The sequence below is a fragment of the Pimephales promelas genome, chromosome 14, assembly GCF_988280905.1.
Source record: "Pimephales promelas chromosome 14, fPimPro1.hap1.1, whole genome shotgun sequence".
Classification (NCBI taxonomy): Eukaryota; Metazoa; Chordata; class Actinopteri; order Cypriniformes; family Leuciscidae; genus Pimephales; species Pimephales promelas.
In genome coordinates, this window is record NC_142782.1 from 1,966,372 (window position 1) to 1,991,544 (window position 25,173).

Here is a 25,173-nt window from a genome sequence, read left to right on the forward strand (position 1 = left end):
TGATTTTTATTTATTATTTTATTGCGACCAAATTTTTCAGTTAAATGGAAAGACAAATAAATTTGCAATCTATGTAAAATGTGCTTTAAATACTTTCATAGATACAGTTCATTACATTATCTCAATAAATACCTTCTCTCGTTTAATTTGATTCTTTTGGACGGGCCCTTTGTGGACGTTTTTTTTAAATAGCTATTGAATTGACGAACAAGAAAAGTACAAAACTCTTCCTCCATTTAAAAGCACAGGAGCAATATGGTATATAACAAAGATACATAAATATCGCCCTTGGAGTGCAACAATCGGTTCCAGAACTAAAAAAACTCCATTCATTTTCTCCGTTAGGGTGAAAAAACGTGATATTTAACGAGAAATATAAACCATAAAAGACAGCCCTGCTGCTGTGAGCTACGAGGTCGTAATTAATGGTTTTATTTGCTTCCGTTAAAGAAGTCAGCCCACATTATTTCAACTTCATTTTAAAATAACAGTGGAAACTACATTACCCATGATGCTGTAGAGAAAATTCCACCTATCAGAGAGTCAAAACGAGCAGAATGAACCAAAAGAGCACTTTAGCTCCGCCCACTCCCATGAAGCTCCGCGAATGGCGTAATCGAGTCAGTCTAGCGTTTAAAGCTTGACTGAAGCTGCTCAAGGGGTTTACAAAGCATAACAATGTTCATTAATTAAAGTGACACTGTTTATTTAAATGATCAAATAGTTCTGGCGGATGTAATATGACACTTGTGGGCGTGGCCACACCTTGGTAGAAAACCCTCTGACATTAGAATATTTCTAATGTTGCTCACTAAATGTCAACAAAGATTATTGTGACACTTCCTATTTTGTTTGTTACCACAGTTAAGGGAATAAAACGCAAAGAAATTGTTACTTTTACAATTTTGAATGTTCCTCTTATTCAGCCTGTGTTATAGTCACATTTTAATGTTGTATAGTTCATTTCCATCCATATTCAGATTTGTGAATAGTCTGATATCCAACACAACATGTTCAATCAGTTGTTTTGAATTTTACACGTGAATTGAGTCAATTTTAAAAATGTGTTTTGGGGATTTTTTTAAAATATATAAATTCGTTGAATATAATTGAATTGTTTTTAACATAAATGTATAATTATAGGTTAATAAACAATGTGCTTTTAAAATTAAAGATGCAGATTTATTTTTGATAAATTAGGGACGGCCCACTTTACCTAAAAAAAAATTGTCTGGAGTGCATGATCTCAAAATATTTATTAGTATATATATATATATATATATATATATATATATATATATATATATATATATATATTCCTGGAAAATAACACATTTTGAACCATATTTAAATTGAAATAATTTAGCTGGACCTTAAAGTTAATGAAAGAAATGCACATTTAACAAAAAGATTTCACTTTATCTGCATTCACCCTGTGCATATTTCGCAATTATCTTAAAATATATTGTTTAACACACACACAATCTCTCTAAAGATAAGCTCTGTGTTTTCCGTTTTGATTCGATTATGGTGTTCAGACGCTTCATGGGATTGTACTTCTTTCCCTCACTAAATCTGTCTCATTCGTACCATCATACCGATCAGTGTTGTAATACTCGAAACTCGGACTCGTCTCGGACTTGGTCTCGAGACCATATTTTCATATTTTTAATTTAAATTGATTGACACGCCCAGTGATTGTTGATTTTCTAGTGTGCAACTGCGCATGACAAATTGTAATAAAATTACTTTTAACACCACCTACTATGCGGCCTTTTTACCCTAAACTGATCATATTTTTTAAACTCTAAGTAAATTCAGTAAAAAAAAAAAAAGGATTTCTCTAAGTAAATAAAAGTAAATTAGGTAATCAACCCTCACTGGTCTCGACTCGGACTCGAATGAGGTGGTCTCGACTACAACACTGATACCGATTTTCAAAAACGTTTTTGCTTCGAATGGATGTTGGTAGTGTAGTGATTCTCAGTGTGGAGTACCCCAAGGCTCAGTACTAGGACCGTTGCTTTTCACTTTTTTTTGCTTCAAATCAATGTTTTTTGTGATGTTGTGATTCTCCTCGAAGCTGGTTGGCTTGTTTCATGGCTTACAACGCTTTAACAAAGACTTCCTTTGGAGAAACGAATGGAAAAAATACTTTGGGAACCAGCTGTTGCACTCCGCCGTTATTACCGTTATAGCCCAGAGAATAACAAAACAGCACTAAGAAGGAAACACTATTGCAAATACAAAAACGCCTCCGTGTCCGTCAGTGATTGTCATGCATAAAAAGGAATACAGATTCAATCAAATCTGTCCATTCGTCACGTTGGGTATTTGGAAAACGGTTGGACATCCATTTGGCGCACATCTCACACGGCGGTCGACCTCTTGGCGTGAAGCATCTCTATGAGCAGGTTGTTGCAGGGCACTTCTCCACACAGGTGTGTGTAACACAGATAGTCCTCGGCCTGCGCGCTCAGCGAACGCACCTCCGCCAGTCGCAGGATCAGCTGACCGAAGCGATCCACACACTGAGGGTACGAGAAGAGTGTGTACTCCAGCAGAGCCCCGTTCACCTGCTCCTGCACACTCTCCACTAGCGGCTGGTTCTCCAGGAGCTTCACGTCTGAGGAGCAGGCAGAGCGTTAGAGAGTGTGTGTGAGAGAGAGAGACTGTGGAAGCGAGCGAGCGCGCGTGTGTGTGTGTGGAGAGAGAGAGTGTGGAAGTGAGCGTGTGTGTGTGTGTGGAGAGAGAGAGTGAGTGACTGAGTGAGAGAGTGTGGAAGCGAGCATGTGTGTGTGTGTGTGTGTGTGAGAGAGAGAGAGAGTGAGTGAGAGAGTGTGAGAGTGTGGAAGCGAGCTTGTGTGTGTGTGTGAGAGAGAGAGAGAGTGAGTGAGAGAGTGTGAGAGTGTGGAAGCGAGCTTGTGTGTGTGTGTGTGTGTGAGAGAGAGAGAGAGAGTGAGTGAGTGAGAGTGTGGAAGCGAGCATGTGTGTGTGTGTGTGTGTGTGAGAGAGAGAGAGAGAGTGAGTGAGTGAGAGAGTGTGGAAGCGAGCATGTGTGTGTGTGTGTAAGAGAGAGAGAGTGAGTGAGTGAGAGAGTGTGGAAGCGAGCATGTGTGTGTGTGTGAGAGAGAGAGAAAGAGAGTGAGAGAGGAAGCAAGCGTGTTTTTTGAGAGAGAGAGTGCGAGTGAGTGTGTGTGTGTGTTTGTGAGAGAGTGAGTGAGTGAAGCGAGAGTGTGTGAGAGAGAAGAGTGTGTGTGTGTGTTTGTGAGAGAGTGAGTGAGTGAAGCGAGAGTGTGTGTGAGAGAGAAGAGTGTGTGTGTGTGTGTGTGTGTGTGTGTGTGAGAATGAGTGAGTGAGTGAAGCGAGAGTGTGTGTGAGTGTTTATGTGTGTGATAGAGTGAGTGAGTGAAGCGAGAGTGTGTGTGTGTGTGTGTGTGTGTGTGTGAGGGTGACAATAGCCTGGCCCATTAACGGAGCACTTTAAAGCATTAGCAGAAGAGCCTTTCACACAGTAATTAAAATGTTGAATAATGTTTTCAGAGTGTTTGAAGGACACAAATGACTCAATAAAGCTGCTTTCATTCGGCCAAAGAATGAAGAAATCAATGTGACGAGCGAGAGACGGCGAATTCTTCCTCTTTCAAATGTTTTCGCTTTTCTCCTTTCAGATGTTAGTTTATTGTGTCTAATGAAACTGTAATTGAACATTTCTAGGAAAGGGTTTGTTGCTGCGCACAAGAGCAAGCTGTCGTTCAGACGGGGCTTTTGTTCATTTTAATAAGTGTTTGCAAAATTTATTAAACTCATGTATTTAGGATACACTTTAAGTATTGCAATTCATCTCTCCTAAAATCAAAGTGTGTTGAAAATAGTGACTAGAAGGTCAGATTTAACAAATGTACTATCCTGAAAGAAGAAACTTACTTTATATTCAATGTTAAATGTGTGACAACATGCCTAAACATTCTTTAATCAGTTTTAATCACTTTATATCACCACAACTCTTTAATATGGATTCATTTTCTTTGATTACACTCTATTATATTGTCTTTAGCTGCTTCCACTGTATATTTTTCTGCGCATTTTGGGATTTTGCATAAAAAAATGCTGGATCAAAACATCAAGATGGCCATAAATAAATAAAAATGCGCATAAAAACATATGCGCTCAATTGAGGCAGACTTTTTTTTATCCAATAAGACGACTATGATGGAAAGACATTTACTGCATAAATCCCTTGATGGGCCAAATGGGACAATGGTGCTCTTGAACACATGGTTTGGAAACAGTATTTTATGATAGCTAAAGTTAAATTCACATCTTTGGATTGAAAGATCTTACTAAGTACTAAAACTCTGAAATGGTCTGTCTTTAACGGAGAAGTTCAATTAAAAAAAAACAACTTTTGCTGATAATTTACTCACCCCAATGTCATCACGATGTCCATGTCTTTCTTTCTTCAGTCGAAAAGAAATTAAGGTTTTTGATGAAAACATTCCAGGATTTTTCTCCATATAATGGACTTCAATGGGGTCCAAATGGTTTAAGGTTCAAATGAGAGTTTCAGTGCAAACTGTTCAAAGGGCTTTAAACGATTCCAGACGATGAATAAGGCTCTAATCAAGCGAAACGATCGGCCATATAAAAAATAAATAATAAAGTTTAAGTTTTATAAGGTCAAATGCTCGCCTTGCTCTGTTCTGTGATGTACATTCGTGACTCTCCTGTTCAAACTCGTTCATCAAAACGAACAAATCTTTTTTCAAATCATTTGGTTCATTGAATGAACCAAATGACTCGAAAAAAGATTCGTTTCGCTTGATAAGACCCTTATTCATCGCCTGGAATCGTTTAAAGCCCTTTGAACAGTTTGTAGTTTGCACTGAAACTGTCTTTTGAACCTTAAACCGTTTGGACCCCATTGAAGTCCATTATATGGAGAAAATCCTGGAATGTTTTCATCAAAAACCTAAATTTCTTTTCGACTGAAGAAAGAAAGACCTGGACATCTTGGATGACATGGGGGTGAGTAAATTATCAGCAAAAGTTTTTTTTAAAGTGAACTACTCCTTTAAAGCTTTCCTCAAAATATACTTTTTTAAGGTAACTTTTATTTGATTAACTATTTTTTACTCTTTTGATAACATTTTATATTTGTATTACGTATTTGAATGTACTTATCTTTTCTTTTATGTGAAGCACTTCGAGATGTAACTTTTCAAGGTGCTATAGAAATAAGTTTATATTATTATTATTATAAAAAGTATAGGGAAATCAGGTTGATTGGACACTTTTTTGTCCGGATGGCGCTGAATGTAGTTCTCCGTCGATGTGTGTGCTCAGACTCACTGGGGTTGAAGAGGATGAGGAACTTCAGACAGGCCATCTCTCTTCTGTCCACCTGAAGAAGCTGAAGTCTCCTGGCCAGATCCTGTCCTCTCTGGACCATACTGGACAGAGGCGGTCCCGCGTCACACACCGCCGACAGATCCACCTTACAGCACACACACACACAGATCTTTCACCTCTATACAACGCCGCTCATGCATCAATGAGGTTTGGAGCATTAAAAGCCCAAATAACAACACAGTAGAAGCCAAAAAGAGACAGATTATTTAAATCTACAGTAAAAGTTGTTTAGCTCTATGTATGAACATGTTAGCCTTAAGGTTATGAATAAACTGGTGTGCATCAAACCAAATGACAAAACGTGCATTTAGGAGATATAAGCATTTAAAGCACTTCTGCTGAAATGGATCAGGGACTTCAGCTTGTCCAATCACATTGAAGCTCCGCCCCCTGTGCTATAAACACCTGGCTGAAGCGAGCATTGACACTCACGGAGCAATATGGGTCAGAGAAGTGTGTGTTCAGTTGCTCAAATGCTCAAGTTTTACTGTTCGATGGCATAATAATCAGATAATATAATAAGACAACATATAATCAGCGCTCGGATTCGCTTCCATGGTGCTGTCAGTCTGTGAGGGAAACTAAATGCTATTGGCTATTTGAAAAGGAGGCGGAGCCATTCAATATGTCCTGCCTTAGCTTCCTATTTCAGTGGAAATGACATCAGCGCATCAAACAAAGCTGTGCGTCTCAAGGCCACCTCCCACTAAGAGTCCGCCTCTTTCCCTCCTGGCGGATATATTAGTCACTGACGAATCAGCATTTACTGTTTGAGATGTTTAACATGGATCCCCCGTTCATTAGGCTCTTTGAAATTAAATGTTATGCTTTTTCATAATGACATGTGATAGTTTGGATAATCTCATTCTCACCTCCTGTCCTGTAATGAGCAGCAGAGTGTTGTCTCTCCCATGATGCACCTGTCTGCAGATATGATCGAGAAGCAACAGCTCGCTCCAGCAGTTATGCAGCAGTCGCATCTGATCTCCAACCTAAATCATGGGAAATGAAGAGCTGTTATGCGCTCACAGTATTAGGTCTCTATGATACTGATTTAAAGCATAATATTGTGGCTTAAAGTGACTCTCCCCAATAATCTTCAATCACCAAAATTACATGTTTAAATGTTTATATTAGTAAAATTGCTTGAATGTAACTCGACACCCTTGCCTTATTTAGTATACGCGATTGTATGCCCCGCCTCCACTCACTCACTCACTCAGCTCAGAGGGCCACTGGTTGTCGATCACACGTTGATCTGATTAAAAGGTAGTTTGTGATGTTAGCGATTTTAAACCGTGTTTTTGAGACTGTCTTTGGTTCATTTTCACTGAAAATACTTTTGAAGGGCTTTAGTTAATCAAACAATAACCAGGACAAAACTTAAACCTCCCTAATGAGGGAAAAACACGACAGCAAAGCACGACAAACAGACAAGGCTTCTGCACAATAACATAAGTGACGATCACGGGCACAGTGACAGGAAAGAGAACACAGAACACAACGAGAACAAATAGGAAAACAGAAGGGTAACAAGGGAGATCAGATGGGACGAATGAATCAGGTAAAAAGAGGGCAGGGCCTAGAGACTGAGAGAAGGACTAGAGACTGAGAGAAAGACTAGAGACTGAGAGAAAGACTAGAGACTGACAGAAAGACTAGAGACTGAGAGAAAGACTAGAGACTGAGAGAAAGTCTAGAGACTGAGAGAAAGTCTAGAGACTGAGAGAAAGACTAGAGACTGACAGAAAGACTAGAGACTGACAGAAAGACTAGAGACTGAGAGAAAGACTAGAGACTGAGAGAAAGTCTAGAGACTGAGAGAAAGTCTAGAGACTGAGAGAAAGACTAGAGACTGAGAGAAAGACTAGAGACTGAGAGAAAGACTAGAGACTGACAGAAAGACTAGAGACTGAGAGAAAGACTAGAGACTGAGAGAAAGTCTAGAGACTGAGAGAAAGTCTAGAGACTGAGAGAAAGACTAGAGACTGACAGAAAGACTAGAGACTGACAGAAAGACTAGAGACTGAGAGAAAGTCTAGAGACTGAGAGAAAGTCTAGAGACTGAGAGAAAGTCTAGAGACTGAGAGAAAGTCTAGAGACTGAGAGAAAGACTAGAGACTGACAGAAAGACTAGAGACTGACAGAAAGACTAGAGACTGAGAGAAAGACTAGAGACTGAGAGAAAGTCTAGAGACTGAGAGAAAGTCTAGAGACTGAGAGAAAGACTAGAGACTGAGAGAAAGACTAGAGACTGAGAGAAAGACTATAGACTGAGAGAAAGACTAGAGACTGACAGAAAGACTAGAGACTGAGAGAAAGACTAGAGACTGAGAGAAAGTCTAGAGACTGAGAGAAAGACTAGAGACTGACAGAAAGACTAGAGACTGACAGAAAGACTAGAGACTGAGAGAAAGTCTAGAGACTGAGAGAAAGACTAGAGACTGAGAGAAAGTCTAGAGACTGAGAGAAAGACTAGAGACTGAGAGAAAGACTAGAGACTGAGAGAAAGACTAGAGACTGAGAGAAAGTCTAGAGACTGAGAGAAAGACTAAAGACTGAGAGAAAGACTAGAGACTGACAGAAAGACTAGAGACTGAGAAAAAGACTAGAGACTGACAGAAAGACTAGAGACTGACAGAAAGACTAGAGACTGACAAAAAGACTAGAGACTGACAGTAAGACTAGAGACTGACAGAAAGACTAGAGACAAACAGAAAGACTAGGGACTGAGAGAAAGACTAGAGACTAACAGAAAGACTAGAGACTAACAGAAAGACTAGAGACTAACAGAAAGACTAGGGACTGAGAGAAAGACTAGAGACTAACAGAAAGACTAGGGACTGAGAGAAAGACTAGAGACTGAGAGAAAGACTAGAGACTGACAGAAAGACTAGAGACTAACAGAAAGACTAGAGACTGAGTGAAAGACTAGAGACTAACAGAAAGACTAGGGACTGAGAGAAAGACTAGAGACTAACAGAAAGACTAGGGACTGAGAGAAAGACTAGAGACTAACAGAAAGACTAGAGACTGACAGAAAGACTAGAGACTGACAGAAAGACTAGAGACTGAGAGAAAGACTAGAGACTAACAGAAAGACTAGAGACTGAGAGAAAGACTAGAGACTGAGAGAAAGACTAGAGACTGACAGAAAGACTAGAGACTGAGAGAAAGACTAGAGACTGAGAGAAAGACTAGAGACTGACAGAAAGACTAGAGACTGAGAGAAAGACTAGAGACTAACAGAAAGACTAGAGACTGAGAGAAAGACTAGAGACTGAGAGAAAGACTAGAGACTGACAGAGAGACTAGAGACTGAGAGAAAGACTAGAGACTGACAGAAAGACTAGAGACTGACAGAAAGACTAGAGACTGACAGAAAGACTAGAGACTAACAGAAAGTCTAGAGACTAACAGAAAGACTAGAGACTAACAGAAAGTCTAGAGACTAACAGAAAGACTAGAGACTAACAGAAAGTCTAGAGACTAACAGAAAGACTAGAGACTGACAGAAAGACTAGAGACTGAGAGAAAGTCTAGAGACTGAGAGAAAGACTAGAGACTAACAGAAAGACTAGAGACTGACAGAAAGACTAGAGACTAACAGAAAGTCTAGAGACTAACAGAAAGACTAGGGACTGAGAGAAAGACTAGAGACTAACAGAAAGTCTAGAGACTAACAGAAAGACTAGGGACTGAGAGAAAGACTAGAGACTGACAGAAAGACTAGAGACTGAGAGAAAGACTAGAGACTAACAGAAAGACTAGAGACTGAGAGAAAGACTAAAGACTGACAGAAAGACTAGAGACTAACAGAAAGTCTAGAGACTAACAGAAAGACTAGGGACTGAGAGAAAGACTAGAGACTAACAGAAAGTCTAGAGACTAACAGAAAGACTAGAGACTGACAGAAAGACTAGAGACTAACAGAAAGTCTAGAGACTAACAGAAAGACTAGAGACTGACGCCTTGTTCACAATACATGATTTTAAAACGTTGGGCAAACAATGTCGGTGACAACAACTCTGTCACCCAACGATTCTATCTTGTCGACAAACCACGTTTTGTCACGAAAAAATCACGTGATAAAACGAACCGGAAATGACAAAACAGCACACACACCAATACCCAGCGAAGAAGACGAAGAACACAACACGCAAATTTGGATGTCAGAAACTAGTGCTTCAAACTGTTTGTGACTGTTTGTGAATGATTTTATTTTTTTATTTTTGAAAAAATGCAAAAAAAGAAAAATTAGGATTTACCCGGTGACCTCAACCCATGCCTTGCTCTGATTGGCTGGAGCTCATGACATCACGTGAGGTTGAATTGTGTACAGTAGAAAGAAAGTCATGGTTTGGAACGACATACACAGACGAGTGATTGATATCAAAGCTGCGTAAACGAGTGTGTGAGAAACTGCAAACAGGCCAAAACGTGTAGAATAGGAGTAGATGATCTAAAAAAAAAAATCTAAAGATTTCAAAGGCTTTACGATAATTCTCCTCAAAACAATAATAAATGTGACGTCCAGTCGGTTTAACTCAAAGCTGACTCGAACATCCACAGCAATGCAACCCTACTGTAGCATCCAGATGAACCGAGATCATAAAACGAGTGCTGTATTTATGACCTCTCGTCCTTCATCAGTCGCGCGTCTTCCTCCCCCTCAACCCTGTGTGTGTCGTGCTCATATTCAGCACTGGTTTGAAGGCCACACGTGCTCTGACACAAGTGTAGCGTCACATACATCAACCTCAGCCAGAAGCGAATATCCACATCTAATCCTGCACACTTGACCTCACTCACACAAGTGGCACACTTCAGATTGTCACGCACAAACCTACTAGGACATACACTCTTAGAAGAAAAGGTTCTAAATAGAACCTTAAAAAGTTCTATCAGCGCTATGTATTTGGAACCCCTAAAAGGTTCTATACACTCTTAAAAAAAGGGTTCCTCTGGGTTCTATATAGAACCCTGGGGTTCCATACTTGGCCAATAGAACCTTTTACCAAAAAAAAAATGGTTCTATATAGAACCATTTTGGAGTTCCATATATGAAGCGGGGGATGGAACCATTTCTGGTTCTAAATAGAACCATTTCTTCTAAGAGTGTACACACACCATGCGGCGGCGGCGAGGGAGCGCTGCATGGGATTCCTGAGTTATCTTCTGCGCGGAATGTAATTAAGCGTCCAGTCAGTCGCTGGCATGCGTTTTCAAAAACTGAAACATTTTACGCATCATTCGGAATCCTGACGCTGGTTGCCATGGCGACAGAATGGAATGCGACGGTCACGCAGGTGTGAATGTGCAAAAACAAAGTTCCAAATTCTAATTCTACACGATTCTCTTGAATTCATTCCAGCCTGCGGGCATTTATCGACTGTAACGTACAGTCAAACCAAAATGTGTTCAACATGATCACAGTTTATTCGCTATAGTTTAGTAAATGGTGATAAACATGAGCAGAATTCAGTGGATATTTGATCCTTCTGTTTGACTCTCACACATGAATTATGTTGAATATCTGTCAGCTGTTGAGTTTAAGCTCAACCATGTGACCAAGCAATGCTTCATGTTGTTCAGACAGAAAACACACTTTAGCAGAACATCATCAGCTCAAAGTGGACCAATCATTTTTGATCCGACATTTCTACTGCTAGTCACTATATGAGGAATATTTGTGTATAATATACTTTATTTTGCAATCCTCACTTATGAACTATAGTGTCCTGCACACACTGGTAATAATTTTTGGTTTGACTGTATGTTGATAAAGGTGTTCATAAGAGGTCAGAGCGGAGCAAGTCCAACACTGTATCTGTTTGGGAATGGACTCCCTGATGTGAATAGCAACAGAGTGACCAGATCTGATATATTTAGCTATTTAGCTTCCATTAACAGCCAGTCAAAACCTTTGGAGAGCGAGCAAGAATTCGCGACTGTGACGCTTCGAGGCAGATATCAGCGATGCTGCCACTACAATCGAAACATTCAAATGTAATCTTAGTTTTAAAGCTGCTTGACGAGAATATCTGAATGCCTCGGCGTCCCCGCTGTTATCTTTCACGCAGATACATGATTCGCCGACAAAATAGCAGACTTTCTCCAAAATACTTTGACTTTGATTAGACAAAACACTTGTTGGGATTATGGCCTTATCTGGGAGCTGTACCTTTAGTTCCTTAAAGAAGACACAGCTTCTTGCCCACTCCACGATGGAGAAGAGCGTCTGATCCGCCATGACACACAGCAGGCTGAAGGCTCGAGGCTTGTCCAGTTTCCCTCGGCCGCTTTGCTCCTGGTGGAGATACGCACAGATCTTCCCTCGCACCTGCAAACACACACACACACACACTATCACACAACTGAACTGAGGAGTGCATGCAGAAGTCAAAAGGGTTGTTCGCTTATGCCGAGTTCAGACTGCATGATTTTAGCCACGATTTTGGCTCGCCGACAGGTTTTGAGAAATCGCCGACAAATGCCCGAAATCACAGGCAAATCGGCGCTCGTTCACGCGAGTGACAATCACGCAGTGTGAATGAACAAAGACGCGAACTGAGAGAATCACCGACGAGTCGCCGACGCCCGTGAGATATTTAGCATGCTAAATATCTGGACCTGTCGGCGATTCAAAATCCTGCTGTGTGAAAAGTGTTTTGACTGAAAACTACATCTGCGATCACCGGCAGCCAGTGAGAGAGCAAGATACAGAGCAGCAGGGAGTTCGGGGAGGAGTTATAGATCACATATCAACATGATATGGCATTGTTTCAACAAAAAAAGCTTCTTCTCGGTCTATTTGGACACAATAAATGGAAGAAAAATTAGTAGAAATTTGGCAGGAGCACTCGTGTCTGTTTCACCAGCTGTACCACAACCGGGTCGAAAAAAAAAGTCTCACGTGAGAACTCCGGTCTTGCACGTGTGGTGTCGCGCGTTGTTTCCTTTTCAAATCTCACGCGTGTTTGTTGTGAAATGTAGTTTGCGTGCAGCGTGCTAGACAGAGTCTGTCGGCGATTTTTCTAAAGTCATGCAGTGTGAAACCTTCTGTCGCCGATCCATCGTCCAGTGTGAACACAGCAGCGACTGAATGCTGGCCAAGATAGTCATGCAGTGTGAAAAGAGCAGCGACCTGACTACTTTGAAAATCGTGCAGTCTGAAAGAGCCATTACTTAACAAAAAAATGCCTTCAAATGATCAAGTAAATAAACTTCATGCTTAATCAAAAAAAAATTAAGTAATGTGGAATTGTCAAGATTTTTTTCAAATAAGGCAACAGTTTTACTCAGTTTTTTAACACTTTTTCATTGAAAAACAGTATATATGTTATTAATAAAATGTATTATTTTGTATGGAAATAAATAAATATTTTTTATCATGAAATTGATGGAAAATACAAAATATTAAAGAAAAAATAGTAACCCTTCATGGTCATACTTTAGTTAAAGGACAGAGTAGTTCACTTTAAAAAAAAACTTTTGCTTATAATTCACTCGCCCCCATGTCATCCAAGATGTCCATGTCTTTCTTTCTTCAGTCGAAAAGAAATTAAGGATTTTGATGAAAACATTCCAGGATTTTTCTTCATATAATGGACTTCAATGGGAACCAAACGGTTCAAGTTCCAAATGAGAGTTTCAGTGCAAACTGTTCAAAGGGCTTTAAACGATTCCAGACGATGAATAAGGGTCTTATCAAGCGAAACGATCGCTCATTTAATAAATAAATAAAAAATGTTAAGTTTTATAAGCACAAATGCTCGCCTTGCTCTTTTCTGTGTGACTCTCCTGTTTGAACTCATTCGTCAAAATGAACGAATCTTTTTTCGAGTCATTTCGTTAATTTTGTTCATTGAATAAACCAAATAACTCGAAAAAAGATTCGTTCATTTTGATGAACGAGTTCGAACAGTTTAAAGCCCTTTGAACAGTTTGCACTGAAAGTGTCTTTTGGACCTTGAACCGTTTGGTTCCCATTGAAGTCCATTATATGGAGAGGAATGTTTTCATCAAAAACCTTAATTTCTTTTCGAGTGAAGAAGGAAAGACATGAACATCTTGGATGACATGGGGGCGAGTAAATTATCAGCAAAAGTTTTTTTTAAAAGTGAACTACTCCTTTAAGGGTCCAATTCTAACTATTATCTGTAACTTTTATAAGTACTAATAAACAGCCAATATACTAGTGATATGCAAGCTAGTTAATAGTGAGAATTGGACCGTACACTAAAGTGACTGTACAAAAATATTGTTGGTTTAACATAAAGAAGTAAGTAAGTCGCATTGAAATGTTGAGTTCTTTGAAATTAAAAATTTGAGTTAATTCAATGAAGAAGATTGGTTTAATCAACAGAAACTCAAAATATGATGTTATCTGAACCACATTAATTATCTTAGTTGATTTGACAAAAGGAAAAATGTTGTGATAATATAATCCCATGGGTAATGCATTAACTAACTATAATTAATACAATTTATTAACATTAGTTAATATAAAAACACAACTGTTTTTATTGTTAGTTTGTGTTAGCTGAGTCCATTAAATAATGTTAACAAATACAGCTTTTGATTTTAATAGGCTACATGTTGTAATTAAACTAAGCTAAGAGTAATACATGATTTATTATTATTATTATTATAAGTTCATGTAACTAATGCAGTTAAATAATGTTAACAAATAGAACATTATGGTACAGTGAAAACAAATATTACATCATTGAACTGAAATATAGCACATTTCATTTCTTAAAAATGTTACATTTATCGTCTTTGGTCTGTTTTGACCAGGTTTGAATTAGCAACAGCATAATTATGGATCTTCTGAAATCCCAGAATTCCCCTCTCTTTAAATGCATACAAAATAAAACGCATCATTCACTCGATCTCGTGCTGTTTCGTTTGTGTGGCGTTTTCTCCATATAATGAAAGTCAATGGGGTCCAACAATGTTAATGCTGACCGCATACTGATATCATGATATGGAGAAAAAGAAAGAAAAAAAACTTTTGAGACAAAATGATCTTCTCTTGCAGAAAGTAAGTCATACAGGCTTGTAAAGACTTTATTTACTTTGTAAATATCATAGGCCTGCCACACAATATTTGAATTATTATTAATTATTATTGGCGTTCTTACATTTAGAAACTTATAATCTAAATGAAGTGGATTTGTTCAAGTCAAAAATGTCCTTCAGTCTGACTGAAATGCAAATGAAAAAATAAATTAGGTTACAGAGTCATTTTATGTGTTAAATGGACTGTGTTATATTAAGTGTCTTTACTACTGTGTGTACAAACATTTAAATTAATAATTTGATACTGTGCACTTATTGTGTACTTACACTGTACATCAAAATTTAATTCAGTTTAGTGCCCTTGCTACAGTGTAACTATACAATTAAGTACTGAGTAATATTAATTAACATATACTTACTATATATATAGAGTTAGTTGCATGTAACTACCGGTATGCATCATTTACTGTTATATATTTACTGTTTACTATATAACTAGATGCAAAATATGTAACAGACGCTGTTAAATAAAGTGTTACCCCTTTAAAACGGTTACACTGTATCGTGAGGTGTCTTTGTTACACTGTATTAGTAATATTACTTATCTAGATGAACTCCCGTTTCCCATACGAGAAAAAAGACTACAATTACTTTATCTCTGTTATATTCAACAATGTTATCTCATATTACACTCGAAATAGTCTATTTATAAATGCACATTTGGTACATGTGGATTCCACGCTTACCAGATGTGGGCCGGATCTAGACCGACACTGTGTTGCTGTCCGGGAAAGGCCATGCACAGGCTAAACTGGAAAAATGAGAATATCTTGCAAAAGTTCAGTAATTCAACTTAAAAGGTGAAACTAATATATTATATAGACTCATTACATGCAAAGTGAGATATTTCAAGCCTTTATTTGTTTTAATTGGGATGATTATGACTTACAGATATGAAAACCTTTTCACAATATACTAATTTTGAATTTAGGGTTTTCATATCTGTAATCCGTATAACAAATAAAGGCTTGAAATATCTCACTTTGCATGTAATGAGTTTATATAATATATTAGTTTCACCTTTTAAGTTGAATTACTGAACTTTTGCAAGATATTCTCATTTTTCCAGTTTGAGCTGTAATGGTTGGGAAAAATAATCAGCTTCTGCTTCATCCCGCTCCTTTTCGAACATATTGAAATAATTGCATTACTACTTTATAGATATTGTTTTTTCTTTCATTATGTCGCAGCATACTTATTGTATTTTCACATTTTACTTTATTTGTATCTTTTGTTGTTCGAAATAAATAAATAAAAAATGAAATGAAAGGTATAGGTGTGCATTGGCTCATTTATAATAAAATATTTAGGACTGGTTTAGACGGCTATTAGACGTCTATGAAACGCAAAATTGCACTTAAAGGAGTTGTTCACTTTTAAAAAAAACTTTTGCAGATAATTTACTCACCCCCATGTCATCCAAGATGTCCATGTCTTTCTTTCTTCAGTCGAAAAGAAATTAAGGTTTTTGATGAAAACATTCCAGGATTTTTTGCATATAATGGACTTCAATGGGGTCCAAACGGTTCAAGGTCCAAATGAGAGTTTCAGTACAAACTGCAAACTGTTCAAAGGGCTTTAAACGATTCCAGACGATGAATAAGGGTCTTATCAAGCGAAACGATCGCTCATTTAATAGATAAATAACAAAGTTTAAGTTTTATAAGCTCAAATGCTCGCCTTGCTCTGTTCTGTGTGACTCTCCTGTTCGAACTCGTTTATCAAAATGAACGAATCTTTTTCCGAGTCATTTGGTTTATTCAATAAACTAAATGAACGAGTTGACTCGGGAAAAGATTTGTTCATTATGATGAATGAGTTCGAACAGGAGAGTCACACAGAACAGAGCAAGGCGAGCATTTGAGCTTATAAAACTTAAACTTTGTTATTTATTTATTAAATGAGCGATCGTTTCGCTTGATAAGACCCTTATTCATCATCTGGAATCGTTTAAAGCCCTTTGAGCAGTTTGTAGTTTGCACTAAAACTGTCTTTTGGACCTTGAGCCGTTTGGTTCCCATTGAAGTCCATTATATTGAGAAAATCCTGGAATGTTTTCATCAAAAACCTTAATTTCTTTTCAACTGAAGAAAGAAAGACATGGACATCTTGGATGACATGGGGGTGAGTAAATTATCAGCAAACGTTTTTTCATTTGTTCCTGATGGTTAAAGGCCACTAATGTGAAGTATAGGTGTGCATTGGCTCATTCGTACCTGCTCCTCATCGGGGTCGTAGCTGGCCAGCTCCAGCACCAGCGGGGGGAGCCCGGCGTTCATGGGACTGGAGTGAGGCGACGCGGGCATGCAGCCGTCAGGGTACGGGTATCCCAGAGAGGAGTCTGGAGAACTGGAGTACACATCCGGGTGCTCCGCTTTAATGGATCTGGGAGCGCTGTACTGGTACTGAGCCGGGAAGGAGCCGTAGCTCTGCAGCGCCACACTCAGGGCTGGAGGACAGAGAGGAGGACACTCGTACTCCGGAGACGAGAGGGACGGGGGGTGGAGGACCGAGAGCGACCCGGGATGAGGATACTCCGTCTGAGCGGTGGACATGAGCGTCGCGTTGCCCTCCATTTTAAAGCCGCTGGCTCTGATTAAAGCTCTCTTCTGCTGTTTCAGGGCACGGTCGCGCTTGTACATGGGCCCGAACTTGTTCCTTCCCCCTCGCATTCGATCCGCACGGACAGCTGGGAAAAGAGAGGATGCAGTCAAACTTATAACACAGTCACGTGACTACCATGGATGCAACAAACGGGTATTTTCAACGTGGAGTCCTGTACTTCCAGGTCTTTCTAGTAGCTATCAAGTCTGTTAGCGAGCTAGCTGCAGAAATACAGACTAGGATTAACTCAAGGTGAAGGTAGTTCAATAGTGTAAAGCAGACAGGGTTTTTTTTTAGATAATCGAGCAGTAATAATTCCTCGGTAAATTGAAAACCATAGATATCACAAACCTCAAAACAACCTATCACACACTTTTGTTGTTGTTAGCAAAATACAACAGCTGCGTTTACACCGGCGACAGTGTCAAAGTATGGAAGCTTGTTTCCGCCACAGAATGAAAAATAAAACGGTAATTGCGACTTTTTACCTCACAATTCTGACTTTTTTTTTCTCTCAATTGCGTAATATAAAGTCAGAATTGCGATATATATAAAGTCAGAATTGTGAGATATTACGTCGCAATTGCGAGATATAACAACCCGATCTCACAGGAATTCGTACGAATTTTACGAGGTGGCTAATTCGTAACAATTTATACGACCTCACTCGTACAAATTAGTACGATTTTGCTAAATCTTACATATTTTACGAATTTGTACGAATGACCTACTTCTGACCCCGCCCCTAAACCTAACCATCACGTGGGTTTAGACAAATCGTATGAATTCGTAGGAGTGAGGTCGTACAAATTAGTACGAATTAGCCACTTTTTAATCTTTCGTACGAATTAGGATATAAAGTCAGAATTGCGTGATATAAAGTCAGGATTGATTGATTGATTGATTGATATAAAGTCGCAATTGCGTGTTGCAATTGCAGGTGTTTATGCGAGACATAAAGTCAGAATTGCGTGTTGTAAAGTCAGATTTGTGTGAGATAAACTATTCTGAGGGGGAAAAAGGGTAGTCTTATTTTCCCCTTAGAATTAGCCTGATAAGTCGCAATTGCGAGTTTATATCTCACAATTCTGAGAAAAGACGTCAGAATTTCGAGATAAAAACTCACAATTATGTATTATAAAGTCAGAATTGCGCAATTGTGAGAAAAAAAGTCAGAATTGTGAGATAAAAAGTCGCAATTATTTATTTATTTTTATTCAGTGGCGGAAACAAGCTTCCATATCAAAGTGCCCCGAAGTCGTTTATTTTTCAATGAATTTTGCAGTGTGAACGTACAGTTAGCCTCCCACACACAGCGGACTCGCCGAAGCTAGTGGCGCTGATTGGCGAAACTACAGGTTAACTTAAAGACATGATTAATCACATGATCATATATCCATTACATTCAAACAAATGTTGAAATACCTTAAGTGATGATCCCTGCACAGACGTGTAACGCTATACTGTGAAGGCTATCTCACCTGGTTAGTGCAACCAATCGCACAACAACTATCTGGCGTGTCATTTACACCTCGAAACACCAACTTTTGTATAAAAAATGGCGACGTCCTGGCAAGATTAGTTTACTGGGTTTCGTGGCTGGAGAACAGCGTTCTTGAACGAGGTACTTGTGACGTCACGTGCTATGGCGAGCCGTTTTAACTTTTATTAATTTCCTAAACGGGTTAAAAAAATAAAAATAAATAAGAAAGCTATGTCAGCAACTGAATTGTACTCTAAAATGTTCAAGTGAAAACTAGGAAAATTATTTCTCTTTTTATAGATAATGAAGTTTGTAAGTCTGTCTATTTAAGCTATGTATTTTTATTTTTATTTATTTTTTTTCAATTAATTTTATTCTGATGTTTATCTTTTTTTGCTGTTTAATTTTTGTTTACGAACTGTCATGATTGTATGTTTGTAATTTGCATTATAATAATAATAAAAAAAATTCTTGATATCAAAAAATGATAATTGCTGAGATCTGTAATTGTATTTTCACTAGTGTAATCTCACCATAGGCTTCCATTCAAAATCAACTGTTGATATCAAGAATTGAGTTTTTACTAGTAAAAATGCGAATTCCTGATATAATTTAATTGCCAATAGTTGAAATGTCTATTCTTGATATCAACAATTCAACAGTAATTTTTTTTTATGATATCTGAAAATGTATTTCTGATATCAATATTATTTCAGATATCTAAAATAGCTTTCTTACTAGTAACAATCACATCCATGATATCAGAAATTAACATTGTCACTAGTAAAAATTTCATTCTTGATATCAAAAATGAACATTGTTACTATAGCAATTTCAATTGTTGATATCAATAATGATATTTCTACTAGTAAAAACTCAGATATCAGCAATTAAATTGTTGATATGAAGAATTAATCTCCTGGAAATGAAGTTAAACGTACACGTGCAAAGTATGAATTACTGTAGATGTCTTTAACTACTGTACTATCCATGTGCTTATTGTGTTGATGTTTTGTTGCAAAACTCTTAATAACTTTAATGTTTACACTTTATTTTAAGGTGTCATTGTTACAGTATAATTATATATTTAAGTGCTGAGTAACATTAATAGGGTTAAGGTTTGGTTGAGGGTTAGTTGCATGCAATTATACATAATTTACTGTTATTAAGTACATGTAACACAATGACACTAAAATGAAATGTTACCACTTTATTTTACAATATCCTTGTTATACGTTCCTTTTACTTGTAATGCTGAGAGTAAAAAGCATACACTAAAACTACAACATAATCAGTGATTCATATTTCGTTGGTTCTGTCTTGTTCATAATTTCTCTGTACTGTATGACAGCATGGACATCAATTATGTCGGCACTATTAGGCATGTTTCTTTGCGTTATTATCACTCATGTAGACAATGCAATATGCTCACAAATCTTTTGTTAACACTTTATTTTACAGTGTCCTTGTTACATGCAAGTTATAATTACGATGCATAATTACATACACCAAACCTTAACCCTATATTATTACTCAGTACTTAAATGTATAATTGCACTATCACACAGACACCTTAAAATAAATTGTAACCCTCATATTTTGAGGGTTTAATAGAAACTTGTAAGGTCATTATTAACAAATATGTTATTAAAGAAATAGAGCTGTGCAAAGATTAACTGCAATTAATCGCATCCAAAATAAAAGTTTGTTTTTACATAATAAATGTGTGTGTGCTGTGTATAATTATTTTGTATATATAAAAACATATGCATGCATGTATATATATATATATATATATAATCTCTATTATATATAAATATAAATATTTTATATATGAATAACACATTTTCTTAAATATATACAACAAGAATGTGTGTGTATTTATACTGAATAATTACACAAATGTATTACGGAAACACAAACTTTTATTTTGGATGCGATTAATCGCAATTAATCTTTGCACAGCCCTAAAAATAAAGTGTTACCCAAATTCTGAATAATATTTGACGCTCAATTTTTTTTGAAGGCATGTTTTCAAGGCACTCACATGATTAAGTAAACGCAAGTTCTTGGTATTAAAGACACATTATATATTATTTACATTTTGCAGTGGGATATTTTAGGAGAAGGGTGATTAAAAAGCCAAATAAAGCAAGGAATGCTGGTCCCGGTTTTGCGTAAGTAAGTCAGGGCGATATTTCTCTTCATATGGATATTTTCCGCTCTGGTTTTTGTGAGTCTCCATGAATCCGCGAGTCTTATCAGCGCGTGAGGAATGTGTCACAGGCGCGCGCGGAAACAGGTGCTTCTCTGCACTCGGCCTGGGAATCGCGCGCACCGCACAGAAATAACACACTGTTTTCTCCAAATAATCAACTGGAATGGATTTGGAAGACAATTTAACTGGTTTACTGATATAAATCTACATGTTGTGCCAAGACACGTTATTTATTACTTTTAAGTTGATCGAGGACAATTTAGATGTGTTATACATCTATGAATGAATGAATAAACATAATTTGAATTCATGATCATGAAATATTGCATTAAATGTTTTCCTGTTTTTTTCCATATGAATTTTAGGCAACACTTTTGTTTACAGTGTCATTCTACATATATAATAACTATAAATCATGCATAATTACTACATACATAATTACAAACTAATAACTAACCTTATATGTAGTGACTCAATATTACTCAGTACTTAAAGGAGTAGTTCACTTTTAAAAAAACTTTTGCTGATAATGTACTCGCCCCCATGTCATCAAGATGTCCACGTCTTTCTTTCTTCAGTCGAAGGTTTTTGATGAAAACATTCCAGGATTTTCTCCATATAATGGACTTCAATGGGGTCCAAACGAGAGTTTCAGTGCAAACTGTTCAAAGGGCTTTAAACGATTCCAGACGATGAATAAGGGTCTTATCAAGCGAAACGAGCGCTCATTTAATAAATAAATAACAAAGTTTAAGTTTTATAAGCTCAAATGCTCGCCTTGCTCTGTTCTGTGATGTACGTTTGTGACTCTCCTGTTCAAAATGAACGAATCTTCTTCCCAGTCAATTTGTTCATTTTGTTCGTTGAATGAATCAAATGACTCGAAATGAGATTCGTTTCTTTTTACGAGCATCACAAGCGATCATTTGAGCTTATAAAACTTAAACTTTGTTATCTTAAACGATCGTTTCGTTTGATAAGACCCTTATTCATCGTCTGGAATCCTTGAATCCTGGCCTTGAACCGTTTGGTTCCCATTGAAGTCCATTATATGGAGAAAATCCTGGAATGTTTTCATCAAAAACCTTCATTTCTTTTCGACTGAAGAAAGAAAGACATGGACATCTTGGAGTAAATTATCAGCAAAGTTTTTTTTTTTTTAAAGTGAACTACTCCTTTAAATGTATAGTTATAAATTAATTAATTTAAATGTATAGGGGTAACACTTTATAGTCTGTTACACATTTTACATGTAGTTACTATAGTAATAACAGTCAATTATGCATAGTTACATGCAACTAACCCCAATTATATAGAAAGAACATGTTGTTAATTAAAGTGATTATTTTACTGAGTGAGGAGTGATGCTTCATACATGCTATAATATCACATAATAAGCATTATATTCAGTCTCATTCCAACACTCACAGTAATACAATCAGGACATTGACATGAGGCTCCTCTAGTGTGTGTGTGTGTGTGTGTGTGTGTGTTCTCACCCTCGAGTCTCATGCCGACGCTCAGGCACTTCTGGAAGCGGCAGAACGGACATCTCTTGCGCTGGGTTTTGTCGATGCCGCAGTCCTGGTTTTGTGTGCACGTGTATCTCTTGTTATTCTGAACCGTCCTCTTGAAAAAACCCTGTTATGAGAATGATCGCAGGATTATATTCCGTCTCAAACAGTTGCACTGTAATCTGTTATAATTAATAGGCAATCTTAGAAATTAGTTTTGGGCTTTCATCTAGATTTAATTGGAAAGTGTCATTGTTACAGTGTGATTAATGTTAAGTAACTACATGCACTTACTTTAGGGTAAGGGTTTGGTTGAGGGTTAGTAGCATGTAATTATGCATAATTTACTGTTATTACTATGTACGTGTAACATATTTAACAAGGACACTGTAAAATAAAGTTTTACCGCACTAAGTGATAATAATTAACTATATGTAGGTTTGGTTTAGTTGCATGTAATTATGCATAATTTATACACTGTAAAAAATATTTTCAAGATTTGTTATCACAACATATTTTCTTTTGTCAAATCAACTTTATAATAATTTATTTAGTTGAGATAACTTATTGTTTTGAGTTTCTGATGATTAAATTAATCTACTTCATTGTATTAACTCACTTTTTCCAGTTCAATCAACTTAAAATTTTAAGGCAACCCAGGTTACTTACTTTTTTAAGTTAAACCAAAAATATTTTTTCAGTGTAGTTATTACTATACATGTAAATACCCTCTACACCCTTAAAAGACTCTTTCCATCGCATAAAAGGTTCTTTATAGTGGAAAAAGATGATTAAAATGTTCCTCACAGTGAGTATTTTAAGACCTGCTCATTGAAAGGTTCTTTGGCGAATTAAATGGTTCAAGTCGAACCTTTATTTTAGTTTTTGAAATAGCATATGTATTTGCATAGCTACATGATACAACCAAATAATATTATTAATAATAAATAAATTGTATTAATATAGGCTAATTAACAAAGACTGTTGTACTTAGTAATGCTTTTAGCAACATATTTAACATTATAGGTACCATAAAATAATTAGTCTATTTTTTTCAGTGCACATAAACGGTGGTTTATTATTTACGCGCTCTATAGAAATGCGTAAAGAGAAATATGATGAGATCGTACCTTACAGCTTTCACAGGTCAGAAGCCCGTAATGATACCCGGACACTTTATCTCCACACACAGGACACTGTTCCTCCAGCTCTTCATCTGCGGGGAACTCCATCATCATCACACATCGACTATCGACTCGATCACCTGGGGGGGGGGGGGGGGGGGGGGGTAAACAGTCTTAAAATTATTATTGGTAATGTTAAGAAATATAACATGTTTTTCTCTTTTAAAGACTGGTTATGCTCGTGCACGTGCATTCTGACGACAGTGTCAATCTAAACATCAGTTCCACAACACAACTTCACCGCACTGCGCGTCCCCGATCATGATCAGACACAGCGACGAGTATCAGTGCAATCAAAAACATGATAAGAAAGAAATTATAATGCTAGAGCTCACGAAGCATCTGTTTTACTTCTGACACGCAGAGGAAAGATGGCTTTTTATTATACTGACTCCTGTCATGTTTCCTGACACACACACACACACAATCAAGCGCGCGCGCTTTATAATTCTAATATTCTAATAATAAATATAAATATTCGATTGTATGATTAGCCTAAGGTTTTTATTAATTTAATTTATTGTATAAATATACATAAATATTTCCATTTGTAAATAGGCCGAATTGTTGAATTTACATGTGGTGGAATTTAGCGTTCGGCTAATTTCTCCTCCTCTCTTTTTTTTTAAAAAAAACTTTTTTTTTTTTAAATTAGTTTTCTTAATGTTTTGTGAATATGACACAGCAATGTCATTGTTTTGCGTTAAAACACAGAAATTAAATAGGGAAATGTTAAAATTATGGAAAAAGCTATAGGCTAAGCTTGATTTAATAATAATAAAAAGAAGGTTAGGCTTAATGGAAACAAATTCTTATTCCCGTTTCCATTTAATAACCTTTTCAGTGAATAGTTCGATTTATTAAGCAGGATATTTATTAATCCACAACTGAACCAGCATAAATTAAACTGTTTCTGAAGTAGCCTATTTCATTGCTATGTTTAACAATAGGCTATGACTTTAAATGAAAATGTATTGAATCAAATTAATTTAGGCTATTTGTGTGATACACCAGCAGATTATCATTTTAAATACGGTAGGCTATTTTAAAAATGCTTCAATATAATAATGATGGATTCACTTCACAGGTAAATGCTGCGCTGTTTGAAACAATTTTTAATTTTTTTTTTTTTATAAATATCAATCCACCTGAATTTCGATGTTTCTATCACATAGTAATTGTGCTTCACATCGTGAGAACTGAAACTTAAAATGCGTGACGATGAGAAACACTCTCTTCAGAATCACTGTTTTCAACCATATATTGCAGAGACTCACCATTAATGTGTGTGAGCGTCTTCAGACGACGAAACACGGTCCGTTCAGTCGTCCAGAAACTCCAGGAGTGAATCTAACAGGTCTCAGGTCTGCTCGGGTGTGCGCGTCTTCACACGGCTGGAGAGGGCTTCATTGGATAGCGCGCTCATGTGACAGATGATGCGCGCTCCGGGCGTTTTATTATCAGTCCAGCAAAAAAAAAAAAAAAAAAAAAATTGCCTATCTCCTACACCATTGATCGATTGGTACAATAACAAAGATCCTAATATAATGCAAGAAAAACATATTTTTTTAATTTGTTCTCATTTTTCTTGTTGTATTTTGTCTGGTTTTAATTGTTTTGAAAATGTTGTAGCTTATTATTATCGAATTATATAGGCTAGGCTAATTATTT

General features: G+C 37.0%; 1 protein-coding gene and 1 long non-coding RNA gene across 2 annotated transcripts in view; both read right to left on the bottom strand.

Annotated features, from left to right (window-relative positions):
• Nucleotides 1–24,914, bottom strand: nr5a1a (nuclear receptor subfamily 5, group A, member 1a). The gene is made up of 8 exons (XM_089119260.1): nt 24,780–24,914; nt 23,449–23,582; nt 22,304–22,445; nt 16,716–17,188; nt 11,597–11,755; nt 6,285–6,404; nt 5,353–5,497; nt 1–2,626 (listed from the first exon to the last, which is right to left on the bottom strand). Exons 2-8 carry the CDS (start codon nt 23,554–23,556, stop codon nt 2,370–2,372), a joined length of 1,404 nt encoding a protein of 467 aa, XP_088975386.1. The 5' UTR covers nt 23,557–23,582; nt 24,780–24,914; the 3' UTR covers nt 1–2,369.
• LOC148973614 (uncharacterized) overlaps nt 1–25,173 on the bottom strand; it is a 543,652-nt gene that overhangs the window by 229,970 nt on the left and 288,509 nt on the right. The gene's annotated exons all lie outside the window — the stretch shown is intronic.

What these genes read in the sequence shown, in the direction of transcription:
- nr5a1a (XM_089119260.1), bottom strand. Translation starts at nt 23,556, where the DNA reads ATGATGATGGAGTTCCCCGCAGATGAAGAGCTGGAGGAACAGTGTCCT. An exon ending in CGTCGGCATGAGACTCGAGG is followed by an intron (nt 17,189 to 22,303) that starts GTGAGAACACAC and finishes CTCTTTTCCCAG; the next exon opens with CTGTCCGTGCGGATCGAATG. An exon ending in CCTCATCCTCTTCAACCCCA is followed by an intron (nt 2,627 to 5,352) that starts GTGAGTCTGAGC and finishes CCTGCTCCTCAG; the next exon opens with ACGTGAAGCTCCTGGAGAAC.